Source organism: Calonectris borealis, chromosome 1, assembly GCF_964195595.1.
Source record: "Calonectris borealis chromosome 1, bCalBor7.hap1.2, whole genome shotgun sequence".
NCBI lineage: Eukaryota > Metazoa > Chordata > Aves > Procellariiformes > Procellariidae > Calonectris > Calonectris borealis.
In genome coordinates, this window is record NC_134312.1 from 64008509 (window position 1) to 64022409 (window position 13901).

General features: G+C 49.5%; 1 protein-coding gene across 1 annotated transcript in view; it reads left to right on the forward strand.

Moving 5' to 3' along the window:
• Positions 1-3552: 3552 nt before the first annotated feature.
• The window catches only part of AKR1D1 (aldo-keto reductase family 1 member D1), a 35257-nt gene continuing 24908 nt past the window's right edge, over positions 3553-13901 (forward strand). Inside the window, exon 1 of the mRNA XM_075157819.1 lies at positions 3553-3698. Coding sequence (XP_075013920.1) covers positions 3606-3698 — 93 coding nt within the window. The 5' untranslated portion in view covers positions 3553-3605. The remainder of the gene's footprint in view (positions 3699-13901) is intronic.

Sequence of the window (13901 nt, forward strand, 5' to 3'; positions counted from 1 at the left end):
TTGTGTGTGTATACAGGGGAGGGAAAACCCACATTTAAGTATAAGATGCTGCTTTTCAAAACCCTACACTTTACTTGTCTGAGGTGACTAATGTACTTATAAAACTCTGTGCCACCAATCCAGGAATCATGAACCTACCTTAGCTGCTTTTGAAGGTGTTTTTGTGTGCTTTACAAGCTTTGCTAGAGACGGCGAACTTGTGTCGATAGGATGGTAATTGTCATTACTTGCTAGTAAGGGCCGGCTGAAACCTCATTGTTTTTGTTTCCTAGAGAAAGAACTGAGATCACATCTGCATTTTATAAAAGCTCCTGAATAGTTGCTGATCAACAACAACCAGCAGCCAAAGCTTTGCCTCTAGAAACTCGCATTGTTTTGCAGTTGGAGTTTGCTAGATACTGTGTCCTCGTAAAAAGTCTGGTTAAGTCATTGAAGCTCTGAAAGCAAGAACTGTGCTCCCCTGAACAGCTAGCAGAAATTGTTACTAACAAGAATTATATGCAACAGGCTCTGGGCTGCATTATTCGGCTTCCTTTGTTCTTTAGAGGATATTCATCGTCAGCTCGAAACCTGCTAGTATTTCTAGCTTCTATGAAATAAGGCTATTTCGAGTTAGTAACTCAGATGTAAATGGAAAAAAATGCATTTTCCTATCTGTTTTCTGGGGTTTAACATAAAATCTGCAAAAGCATTAAAACAGTAGGGTAGGGAGCTAGAGCTGCTATGGGAATTAAAAAGTCACATGTGTAAAAAGCGTTTGCGCTATTTGCTGTCAGTTAAGGCGGGGGGTGGGGGGAAGGACTTGTAAAACCCTCTGCCTCGCTCCAATTTCTCTGACAAGCATTGGCTGAACTTTATAAGGACCGGTCTAGCAGTGAACCTAGAAGAGAGGTGACTTTTGCCTGTTACCCTACGGCTGTCTGTCACCCCAACCCTGTCAAGTGCCGGGGGCTCGTGCCTGTGGCAGGGCAGGGATGCCCGAGGCTGCCTGGCTTGCCTCGCCTGGTGACGGACCACTTTGCCTGACTGTTCCTAGAAGCAGGAGTTGTTCTCCTGCCCAAGCTCCCTTTTCTGTGAATTACAGCAAGTCTGTCAATCCTTCTTTCCCAGTTGTTGTTGAGGGCTATCGTGTATCAGCCTCGCGTACTCCTGCCAGAGAGGCTCCTTACACTTGCTCACTTGCCCAGGACAGGCACCGCAGACACAGTCGTGCTTTGCTTAGCTCGGGATCACGCGCAGCTCAGGGCACGCATTGCTCTGATGCCAGAGCATGTGAGCAAGCTGGATGTGCTCCGAGTCTGAAGCAAATGAGTGAGCTGCGCCGTAAAACCCCCCTCAAGCTGCTGGATCAGCCCCTGCAAGCTGCTGGATGGGGGGGAATTATGGAAAAGTGGGTTCTGGGGTGGACTTGGAGCATGGCAGCTCAGGGGTAGGAATCAACCACTTGGCAGCAGGACCTCTTCATGGGATACTACTACTGAGAGGCTGGAAATGGGGAGGTCTCTGAATGCCCTCTGTCACATCAGACTCTTCTCTACTCACCGCATTTCCATCTCTCTTCATGCTTTTGCTCCTCTGTTGGAAATCCTGCAGAACAAGGGCTATAGCTCAGAGATGTGGCAGTCCGTTCCACACACTGGCATCGACTTACCCTCTTACAAACACACAGAGTGTGCTTAGGCATGGTTGGCGTGAAGAGAGGAGATAAGAGCTTCTCCTGTAGCAAGAAAGTGGCAGCCAGTTACATGGGAACAACAGGGAGCCATGGAGGAGGTCACTGGGTTCTCTTCCTCCACGTCACAGGTAAATACCTGCACCCGCAGGTACCCACAGCTTACAGTAGCATGCGGACGGCGTCTAGCAGGTCCAGGCTGCCCACAGTAACTACAGCCAGGCTGTAGTTTGCCCCAGTTTCCCCCCCTCAGATGAGAACCCAGTCACCTTACAGCTAGTTCTTTGCATTGTGTTGTCCGGGTAAAGCACAGGCTGTCGGGAAAGCCCCAGCCGCACTCAGCCCACCTCCCAAAGAGCATTTTACACCACAGCATGCTACCTTTGTCCTGCAGGATGTCCTGGCTATCTAAGAATTTTTGGACAGGGATCAAGCAGGCTTGCACTTAGTCATGAGCTGCTTGGCACGTTCCTACCAGTAAAAGTGGCAATTTTTCCATCTTCACTGGAGACCCTTGCAGGTATCTAACCTGTAACGCTAAAAGGGTCTCTTGGTAGGGTGTTCTCCAGGTAGGTCCCCAGCCTTAACAGCCACTAACCCTTTCCCCAAATGCAAACTAGTGCACACCTATTGATTTCAAGAACCCTGCTAAGATAACTCATCACAATGGATCCATTAACCCCTCTTGGAATTGCATAACCTGCTGAACTTACCACACACAGAAAGTTAAGTGAGGTATTAGAGGAGATAAGATTATCTGCCAGGCAAAAGACATTGTTATGGCTGAGGAGTAATGTTCTCTGAGGGCTTAATTTCACGTTGATCTAGGAAGACATACAAGACCATGCACTTCAAAATCAAATGGGGAGAACGCAGCATAGACACAGTTGCAGGACACAAAGTAGCTGGCTCAGGACAGGGTGCATGTCTGCAGAGTGGTGTAAAGGCAGAGCCCTGAGCGTTTTATGAGGGTCAGAAAGAAGAGTCAGAGCTGTGGGTTGAATTTCATAAGGGGCATTGTCCCCTTCTGGGATATCAGTGATAGGAAATACATACATTTTTTCCACAGCGAAGCAGAACCACACTGCGAGGAACTTGAACCCATTCACTGTAATTTGGGACTCATTCTGAGGCAGAGGAACTATTCACCACTCTCCTGTTTGGGATTTTCTTCATTCCTTCCTTGCCCGTACAGCAGTGGTTTTCAACCTGTGGCCTGTAGCCTTTGGAAAGGAGAGGTGGAAACTGTCCCCGGAGGACACAAAGTGTCCTTGGTAACCCTGAATTTGAAGTCTTAAGAAAGGGCTTCACACCTCTGTGGGAAAATTTCCAAGATCTGCCACCCCAAAGCCTGGGAAGCCCATGCCCTGCAGCCGGGGGCAGGTGAGAGCGCCCGGCAGACACCCCGGCCCTCAGGGGATGGACCCCTCGCCGGAAGCTCCGGGCAGGGCGGCCCCGAGGGGGGCTCCCTGGCAGCGGGCAGGACCCCCCCGGTCCCCCGGGGTGCAGGACGCCCACCGGCCCGCCTTGACTTTCAATGAAGCAGCCTTTGCCCTGCGCCCAGCTTCTGCCAGAGTAACCCCGCGGGGGTCGCGGCAGGGCTCGGCGGGGCGGTGCGCGGGGGTCCGCGGGGGCCTGCCGGGGGCGGTGCGCGGGGCCGCCGGTGGCCGCGGCGGGGCGGGGCGCGGGGCGGTGCGCGGCGGGGCGCGGTGCAGGGCCGCCACGGGCACACGTGGCTCAGCCCCCCAAAAAGGCAATCCCCGCCGGCGGGAGCGGGCAGTTCGTACCTCGGCCCCTGCAGAGGCGCCGTCAGTCCGGTCGGTCGGTCGGTCGGTGGGTGCCGGTGTGCAGGGGCCGCAGCTGGCTGCGGAGCGGCGGCTCCCACCCCTGCGGAGGCACCCCCGGGCTCGGGGTGGCCCTACCTGCCGGCACTATGAACCTGACAGCCGAGAACCACCGCGTCCCGCTGAGCGACGGGAACAGCATCCCGCTGTTGGGGCTGGGCACCTACGCCGACCCCCAGAAAGTAAGTCCGGGGGCGCCGGGACGCCCCGCTCCGTTGGCGGGGGCAGGTGGCGGCTGCCCTCGCTGTAGAACCCCCGAGCCGGGGCTCCCCGCCTATTCCCCGCTCCTTTCCCGGCTATTTCTCTTTTTTGCGCATTTCCCCGTGCAAAGTTAAAGCCCGAGCTCTCCCGCGAGCAGTACGGGCGGTGCGCCGCGCACGGGGGAGGAAAAGGTGGGAAAAAACCGAAAAATCCCGCCCAGCTCGCGGTGTGGTGCTCGCCGCCCCGCTCCGCCGCCCCGCTCCGCGCTGGCGGGCGCACGGGAAGCGGGCGCGGGGGGCCGGGGAGCGGCTCTGCCGCTGCCCCCGGGGCTGGAGGTCGGGGCGGTGCAACCCCGGGGCCGCCGCGGTCACCGGGGCGGGATGTGGCACCCCGCGAGCGCCGGCTCCCCGGCGGGGCGGCTCGGAGCCCCCGGTCCCGAGAAGCCCGAAGCAGGCGGGACGATGCCGCGGGTCCCCCGGGTCGGCCCCGCTGCCCCCCTGCGCCGAGCGCAGATAAGATGAGGGATTTCGGACCGTCTTGCAGCTGGCCCCGACACCTTCCAAGGAATGTTCCTGAAACAAAGACCCAAATTCCTGCATCCTGATTCCTGCGGCTCCCGCAGCTGACTGCCAGCGGCCAAACCACTCTCAAATATCCTACATCCTTCGGTTTTGCGCGTCCCGGGCAGGCATCCCGCCTAACTGTCGCCGGTTCGGCTGCATCGAGGCTGTGGAAGCACACCTGATGCTTCTTCCCTCTGCGCACCTGGGAGCACAAAGGCAACTCGTTGGCTGCTGCCTTTCACTCTCCTAAACTGCCTGATCTTTCAGCTGCTCTTTTTTTGTTTGTTTGAAGAGTAGGAAAAGAGATATCGTGGCCAGAACTCTTCCTGTGTAATAGTATCAAGAGTTGAGATGCAATATTGGGTGTATGACTCCATGTACCACAAGGTATTTAAAAATACCTTTTTAAAGAAAACTCTTGATTAAAGCCATTTAACAACCAGTAATTGTACTATGGTATATTAATAGCAGCGTCAAACAAGATCTTCAATAAACATTGCTGCAGGCAGTGCATGAGTGATGCAGAAAGGGTGTAAGAAATCCCCAGGGCTGCAGATCTCCCTGGTTAACAATGCTGGTTTACGCGGGAAGAATTAGTGGGAATCTGCAATTTCAGAGGCTGAGCACCGTCCCCCACATCACTAGAGTTTCTGGAGATATTTTCACCTAGTGCGTTCTTTGAATAACGGTTAGTGAAACAAAATTAAGCTCTCTAACAGGAGTTTTAATGTAGCAAAGCAGAATGTTGCATAATTCAGTGACAAAATAGCTCTGAGCAAAGTTGAAGCATCTCTTTCCAGACTTGTATATCATGCCCCCAACCCTTGAGTTGCAATTTTACAGTAGTTTTAAGTTGAAAAAAATGAGGCTGCCAGCAGAAGGGGTGCTGCTGCACTTCCCGCCTGCAGCCGGGTGAGCCATGGCCCTATGTTGTGGCATTCGCCAGGCTCAGGCAGGGAGCTCAGAGCAGCACGTAACCTGCCAGAGCTGAGAGGGGAGGCAGACGGGATTCTTCTTTCAGAGGCAGCTTCTCGGCAATGCTATAACCCTGCTAAGAGTTCGTTCTGTAGAACTTCAAATGTCCCAAAATCAGCATGGCAACGGTCCTGCTCCATCTCCCCCCACCCTGCAAAATCCTGCTGCCTCCTTTGCCCTCCCGTGGGAAGAGGTGGATGGTGAGCCTTTACACGGAGCTCATCCAGCAAAAATGAATCATTTTTAGGTAGGGTTGGTTTTCAGCTGAATCAGCCCTGGGTAGCGGCTTTTTGCTTTTCGCATGTACCTCCTTTGTTTTCTGCTGACAGAAGCGGGGGGACGACAGGACGATGCAGGCAGGGCATTGCTATAGCAACTCCAATTTAGAGCAATTGAAGCTGCTATGTAACTGCACCCTCAGCGGGGATGGGTGCATGTACCCAACCACCCATTCTCCCTCCCTCCGCATTTGTAGGAGTTTGATTTTCTGAGCTGTCTTTCTCTTTCTACGTGATAAACATGTTAGAAAGTTATGGGTGGGAGGAGGATCTGAGAAGAGGTAGAGACAGAAGCACTGATAAAGCACTTGCAAGTCTCATTTTTGCAGAAGACCAGGTGAAAGATCATATGTTTATCTGGAGGAGCTGGGCTGAAGCTTTACGCTAAGATTAGGACTGCGTATTTGAGTCAGGAAACTTGTCACAGAGGGCAGCTGGGGAAACGCGGTAGCAGGGTGCTACGGGATTTGTTGCAGAATTGTTTGCAGCTACTGGTCGGTGATGGGGCAGGACGTTTAAATAGGTCACAGCTTAAAGCTTGCCCATCTCAAAAAGGCTGTTTTGCTGATAAGAGGACAGGGGAGGGCTTCTGTCAACACCTTGCCGTGGCAGCGAAGTGCCGCTTAGCTGGGACAAGCTGCTCTGCCGAGTGCTGACTTGTGCCTGGCACAACTTCCACTGGGATGCCTGGCGAGGTTTCTGTCCTGTTCCTCCTGCCTAGAGAGCTGAAAGGCTTTGTGGCAACTCGGGACCGTTTCAAGGTTTATCTTAACAAGCGAGGCTATAAACTAGCACTGACACATTTCCCTTAAAATGCTTAGCTGTAGCCTTTTGTGGCTGAATCGCTTAAGAAGCAGCATCTGAGCCACCCGTTCTCCAGCAGTGGGGGCAGGCAGCTGGTGGTAGCAACAGTGCCAGCCATCCCCAGCATGCTATTTCTGCTCATGAGTCAGATCTCTGCGACTTCTAGTCATTTTGTGCTTTGATATAAAATACAGAGCCATTCATTTGTCAGATTATTCATCTTGCTCTTGGAGGCAGATTTTTTTTTTTTTTTCCAAAGGTTGTTCACCCTGGCACCTCCATGTCAGAGCAGCTTGTCCAAAACAAATCTGTTTTCTCAATCTCGCGCTATAGCCCAGTAGCTCGTAATGAGCCCACAGTGTTCTTCCTGAAGTGCCGGAATGCGCTTGCTGGTTAAGCAAACCAGGCAGATCTAGTTAGCCACGGAGCAGGGAGATCTGCTTCTCTAACACTCCGTTACAAGAAAACGGAGGCAGGAGGCCAGCTTTCTTGTTTCGGTCTTTGTCTGGATAAACTGCATAGCAGTGCCTTCAGAATTGAAATGTGTCAGCAGCTTGCCTTGTTCGTCTTAAATAACTTAATTGTTTTCCCAAAGACGACTTTGGGAGATAAGTCATGCTTCTCCAGTTGTGAAACACTGAAAAAAACCCAAATCTGTTGACTGAAATTTGGTCCTGCATACAAGTTTACTGACTCAATGAAGCGCATCACTCAACTCAAGCAGAGCTGGACCACTGTGGAAAAGGTTTATTTCATAATCAGATTGATTTTGTCAAATGCTCTTTCCCCCCTAGGTGTAAGAGAGTTTTTCTTGTGACTGGATGCAGGTCAGGATGACAAGAATTCAGCTAATTCTTTGAGACTGAAAACACTGGTAGTGCAACATGAGGGGGTTCTTTTTGCTTTATTCTCCTAGAACAGCAGGAAAATGCAACAAATGCATTTGCTATCAGCTCATCTGCTAGCAGAAAGAAAGGAGTCTTCACTGGGTCATGGAATTAGTGATAAATTTGGGCTGTTTATCAAAAAAAGCACTTAGAAATAATTTTTGCTGCTTTAATTGGTGTTTCCTAGCATTATTTTTAAGGGAAGTTCATAATTGTATAATTAAAAAGCTTGGTTTGCTTTTTGGTGCAGATTGCAGTGTGTTGAAGTTGGTTTTGTGTTCTCCTTCACACGGGGAAGGAAATGTGTAAGCTGTTTCAGAGTCTTGCTGTTTCAGAGTCAGCTGTAAACTAGGCTGTTTGTCCTAGCAAGGATGGACTCAAGCGAAACACTGAAAATCTCAGTCACTGACTCTTTCCCCTTATTCTCTTTTCCCTTCCCCAAATACCCCCTCTCCTCGTGGGTCTGGGAGGGAACCACAGCGGGAGCAGTGAATCTGGACTATCAAGGTCCTCCAGATGGCTTTAAAATTTGAGGCCAGTTCTGCCTCTGTCTGGCTCTGCGGATCCTTCTGGCAAAGCCCCACGCGTGCAGGAGTGGCTCTGCCAAGGCTCCAGCAGATGCGCCGTGTCCAGCTTTCCCTCCCCGAGGGCCCCCGAGCCGTTGACCCAATTCTCCGGGGTATTAAATGGATGGGGGGGAGGAGGGAGAGGACAGCCCCCTTGATGAGACCGTGGCATGGCTCCGTGCTGCAGCAGAGCCGGATCAGCCCCCCAGGCTCCCGCCACCTCCTTGCATCGATGCTCAGTTCCCAGCACAGCCCGGCAAGCGGTACTGGTACCCATCTGGAAGCGGATGGGGTGCAGGCTCAGAGGGGAACGGTGCTAAAAACACTCCTAAACCCTGGAAATCCTATGCCTCGTTAAAACTGCACTTATGCCCGCTTCACTTTATAACTCATCCCTGTCAACACAGCTAAGATCATCAGCCCAGTGCCTCCACATAAATACTTGCTGTCTCCCTGGAAGGTCAAGGGGCCTTGGCCGCAGCTCCTCTCCTGCCTTCCTGTTTTGACTGAGGGAGGAGAGGGCTTGGAGGGAAGGTCGTAGCAACCACACTGTACACAGGCACCGCTTCTGAAACTTAAGATTGGGCAAAGCCCTCAAGAATAGCACTGGGTGAGGGTTTTTGGCAAGTTGCGACTTTGCTAAAAATGAGGTTTTGAGGTAGCCAAATCCATTCATAAATTGGAAGCAGTTTTGTGGAATATTTTCAGGCAAAACAAATGGCAAAGCATTTCATTTTGGGCACTGGCAGTACAAGCTGAGGAATCAAAGGATTATTAAAGCAGTTAGAGGTAGCAGTTGCCTTTCCCTGAATAGCCTGCTGGTGAGGGAATCCACACGGGCGGTGGGAAACCAGATTCAGTCTTCCTCTCTGCCTCCGGGGATTAAATTCATATCACACAGCCCAGGGAAACAGCGTGATCATGGGGGTATGTGATAGCTAGAGAGAGGCAAGAAGAAACACGTACAGGCTGGAGCGGGAGGAGCACCCTCCCCACGGGAAAGCGTGCTGCCCACCAGCCCCACAGCTTTAGATGCTGAAGAACTCGGTATGGCATCCAGCCAGGAGGGAGAGAGACCCGTTTCCCCAAATCCTTAACTACCACAAAGTAACCCTTGTGAGCGCCCAGACAGTCTGGGTTTTGTTTAAGAAAAAATTGCTGGTTTGAATCAGGGAGAGGAAAAGTTCATCCAGGGCTCCCGTATCCAATCTGAGTGACCAAGTAAAAAAATCTGTTTCGGATAAGTAAAAACACTGTTTTGGCACCCTGAATTACTTTTTACACCCAAGCTAGAAGCTGAACAGAGTAACTTTTCGTTGTACGGGCCTAACAGCCCCTAGTGCTCTTGTGGGACCTTTTATGCCAAAGAGTTCGTCTCACAAGGGTGTGCGCACACAAACTATTTCAATCGCTCTGCAGGCTGCCTGCCTTTGGAGCTGCCGTAGGCTACCTTTAAGTCAAAAGAGCTAATAAGTGACTTGTCCGCACGATGCGATCTGGATCTCTGAGCAGCAGTAAGGCGGGGGATTACACACAATTTAATTCCCTCTGTTTTCCTCCTGGCCATCACCGGCTTCTGAAACACGATCGGCTGGAGACAGCAATGATTTCAGGTGGCTTGTAGAGAAAGTCACCTGGCCTGACCCAAAGCTACGAAATGGGTCGTGTATTGAAAGTCCCAGGCAGGAGCGACACCCGAGATCTCTGGAGACAGGGTTGAAGCTTAAAGGATTCCACTTCTTCATCTCTTTCCTACAAATTTCTCCTTATCTGACTGTCTTCCTCCTTCCTCCTGAGGTAAACCTCCCACTCGGCTTCTAGAATTTTTCTTCAAAGAGATAAGAGAGGCAGTGGCAAGAGCAGAAACTGCCCTAACATGCAAGTGTCCTTACAGCCTTAGCTTACTTCCCACGACACGCTATTAAAATAAATGTATAAAGAGAATACCAGAGTCCTTTTAACGTGAACAATTACACACGAATATGTGTTTGAACTCAGCAAGTACTGAGTCTGAAGTTAGCTCTGTAGTGAAGTGATCTTTATGAACCTACATGAAATCACCACTGATGTAGGCCAGGGAGATATTTTGCCTTTTTATTCCCTAAAAAGGCTATTGGGAACCTGATTTTAACAGAGCTGGGGGAAGTCAGCTGGGATATTTGGCTACAGAGCCTCATATTTATGCCCTAAGAAGTGAAGAAAGTTCCCAAAACGAAATTATTTTTTTAAAGTTGTTGGGCCATATCCCTTGACCAGCATTTCCAAAGGACATTGTGCCCCTTTATGGTCCCTTTCAGTAACCACCACTGGCTTTCTCAAGCCATTTACTTTTTAAGCAGCAGTATTACCTCATGTGATATTAATTCTTCTTGTCTTCAGGGAGCGCTTTGGAGCAGCAGAGCCACGGCTGGCCGACACATAGCAACATGCGGCCTTTCAGGGTTGGGATTTCTGAGATGTTTCAGAGGGTGGCCTTATGTTCCCTCGGTCTCTGAGGATATCCTAAAACCATACTCCCAAACTGAGATCTGTACTCTTGAGGCAAGGGCAGAAGGGAAGGAGGTACGTTACTGCAGCCCAGGAAGAGAACTGTGCCTGATCTGCTACGCGTTCTGGAGGGCTCCTTGCCTGCCTGTTAGTAAACTCCTAGCCCAGCCTTCACGCTGAACGATATTTATCCCGAAACCATGTATCTGTAGCCAGATCACTCACTGACAAAGTCGTGACTCAGTTTCACGCATGGAGGACTAAACCATGCTCAGAAGATTCGGCTTGCACGGTCTGCAGATGGGGCGCCTTTCCTTCGGTGGCTGGTATCCTGGTGTTGAGTGATGCTCTTGTTGCTTAATCTCTCAGATTTTACTCCTTATTCCTCGACTAAGTCACAGTTACTGGCAAGACCCAGTTGCCAAGAGCAGATAAAGGCAGGATTTTCTTGGTATTTGGTGCCCAGATGCCTCGAGGAGGCGCAGTAGCAGGCGTCAGCTTTTAGCAGTCAGCAGAACAACGTGGCTCTTGGGCAGGAGCGCGGCTGCTCGCTGGAAACACCATCAAAAGCATCGTGAGTAAGAAGATACAGAAGGAGTCTGCGTGAGCATTCAAGAAACTGCAGCGGCTCTGGGCTGTATTATTGTCTTAATCCATCCCTGCTGTTTGCTACAGAGACGGCAAATATGCCAGAGGATGAGTGATGAACACTTAAGATATTGCTTTCACTTCTCATAGCAAAGAGGTGAGGTTACAGAGGGGAAGAATGCACTAAATCTAAAGGGTCTTGGACTAATTCTGCTCTCATCAATGACTTTTGCTAAAAACTTAATGTGGCATGATGCATTTTAAAGTTCCCTTTTATATATGCTACAAAAAGCAGAGTTCATTTATCTTACATTCACCTTTTCTCCTTTGCCATACAACTTTTCTGTTCTGCCACAAAGACTGTTCCACTTCTGTGCCTTCAACACTTTGTCTTCTTGGTGTTCAGCCATGACCTCTCCTCCCCTGTCTGCAACCACCTCTTGACGCCTCAATTCCTGCTAGCTCCCTGTAATCTCATGTTATACAATGGAACATTTTTGGCTTGCATAAATGCAAGATTGCATCTTTATCTCATTAAGAAATGGAAATTAAGTCATCTAATTAGAAAAAACAGGTAATCAGAAAAGGTAGCTGCTTTCTTCTGAAATGTGGCAGGCTCAAAAACTCTTAGCTTTTGTGTAAGAACTGTACTTTAACCATTAAAGTCGGATTTTAACGTTGGATTTGACAAAATGACTTATCACTCTGTCAAGCTGGAGGAAAGATTCTTGCATGCAACTTTCTTGAGGACACAAGCTTTGCTCTTATGACTTTGATTTGCACAAAACCCGTGGTTCTAAGACACTGTTGAATTTGCAGAAATGCTCATTTACCTCCATGTATCTTCTCTGCTGAAATTTCTGTGGTTCTTCATTTCTATGAATCCTGAAGCTTAATAGAAAACAAATTGATAGTATGACTAATCTCTACTTCGTGCCAACGGCTTCTGTGGTGTTTCCAGCTATGAACACAATTAGTGTCTAATCATGTGTGGCAGATTAAAAGCTGCATTTACTGAAATAGTCAACATGTAAAATTCCTGATGAGGATGGGCCCAGCCTTGTAGATGAGGGTGAATGAAAGCCTAACGTTCTAGCTATAAAGTTCATCAACTTATGGAGGACTTCTGAGCCAAACGGCCACAAAATTGCTAGTCCTGGAAAATGGTGGATTTTTTAGTTTGCTCTGAGGAGTAGATTATGCTCAGAATGATTCCCCCCCAAACCTGAGCATGCCTTAAACTATAAGCCTTCAAAAAACCAACTTCTTAAAAAGATAGTACCTCTAACCTATGCTGACATCTCAGCTGCTATGTGAAAACATTTTCAGACTACTCCAGGACCAAGAGATGTATCCCCCTGCAGAGCAGAGGACTTCTACTAATGAAACCGTTGACAGCCAGATAATCGCCTGGCCCCCGTGCAGCGATGCCCGCCTAATCCCAGCAGAGGGGCTGGCTCTTACAGCCAACCTGGCACCGCGTCACTTGGCTCCCGAACGAGGTACCGACACATGCGGACTTGGACACACCGCAAGAGCGCTCCAGAGGAAAACGTTCCCAGAGCAAGGTGACATTTAGGAGATGACAACTTTGTCTGGGAGTCGGTACGGCTTTTGGATGGTGGATATCGGATGCCAACATCACCCACTGAGCTACATGTCTGGCTGTGACATAGGGTAGAATTGCGTTTAATCAGCCCAGACCCAAAACTAATAGAAGGTTAATCCAGATAAGCTTTTAGGACAGTAGCACTACCCAAAATTCTTGTTTGAAAAGTAACCAAACAGAAAGCAGACCTTTTCCATTCCATAGCTGCGTACTGCAGTGACAAGCACTAGCTGTTTCAATATACCCCTCTTCCAAAAACTACAAAGCTAGCTGTTACCAATGCAAAAATATCAAGGCCAAATATTGACACAAAAAAAAAACCCTAATTTTTTCTCTTTTCCTCTGGCTTTTTAAACATACTGGATTTTTAACCCTGCTCAAGAGCCACAGGGAAAGCCCTCCTATGTAAATAAAAGTTCTGAAGATTGTTTTACAGACAGGGAATCACTGGCGTTGTTGAAGAAGGGAAAAACTGAAACCCTATGAGTGAGTAATCTGAATTAACACAACTGAAAGATAAGCTTTTTGGCAAGAACATTTAGAGCCAAATTTTCCAGACAAACCTCCATTTTCTAAAACGTCCCTGACTGACTCCATACATTAAATATGGCTGTGCACTCCCATGTGTCCCTGATTCCCCGCAGTTCTCTGAAGAACAGCGTAAGCATGTTCTTACACCTCATGCGGGAGGCTAACATCTGGGTTGTGTCTTCGGTTGACCTAGGAGGCCGCATTTGTCAAAACTTGAAAACACTGCCGAAAATGCCTCTCTAGGCTTCATCAAAGCCAACTTTTGTTGGTTCAGCTAACTAGGTGGTGGAATTCCCCAAGTTTTACATCTGCCTTTGCAAACGCTTCTTCGAACCGGCGCCAGAAACCTCTCCCCTTTAACTCTAGGGAACGAAGTAGAAGAACTACTGGCAACCTTTTCTTTCTCCTCTGCTATTGCACAAGCTGGTGCTTTATCTTCCCCTGGTACCTCACGCATCCCTGGGATCACATTTCTTGTCCGAAGGGTGTTTTGATAGCATCCACCCTTCCAGTTAGATCCGTGCTTTCCAGAGCTGGCTGGCTGGCTATTGTGTCCTCCCGCTCTTCAGGAAACTGTCCCAGTCCACCCCGCTGGCACTGCAAGCATGGGACCCGGGTGTGCACATCATTTGCTTGGTTTACTTTAATCCTCTAGCTGCTGACAGAGAGGCACAGCAGCCCTTTAGCTTAGGCTTGCATTAAGTGAATTTGCATCAAGTGAAAAGTTGCGGCGATCCTAAAACTGAGGATTCTGCAATCAAGTGGTAAAAATAGCTCCAGCAGCCTCTGCCAGCTACAATAATAAGGCCTTCCTGAACACGGCTTTGGCTAAAACCTGGAATAACAATGTCACAGCAATTCTAGAAATGCTAAATCTGCAGTTATGCAATCTAATT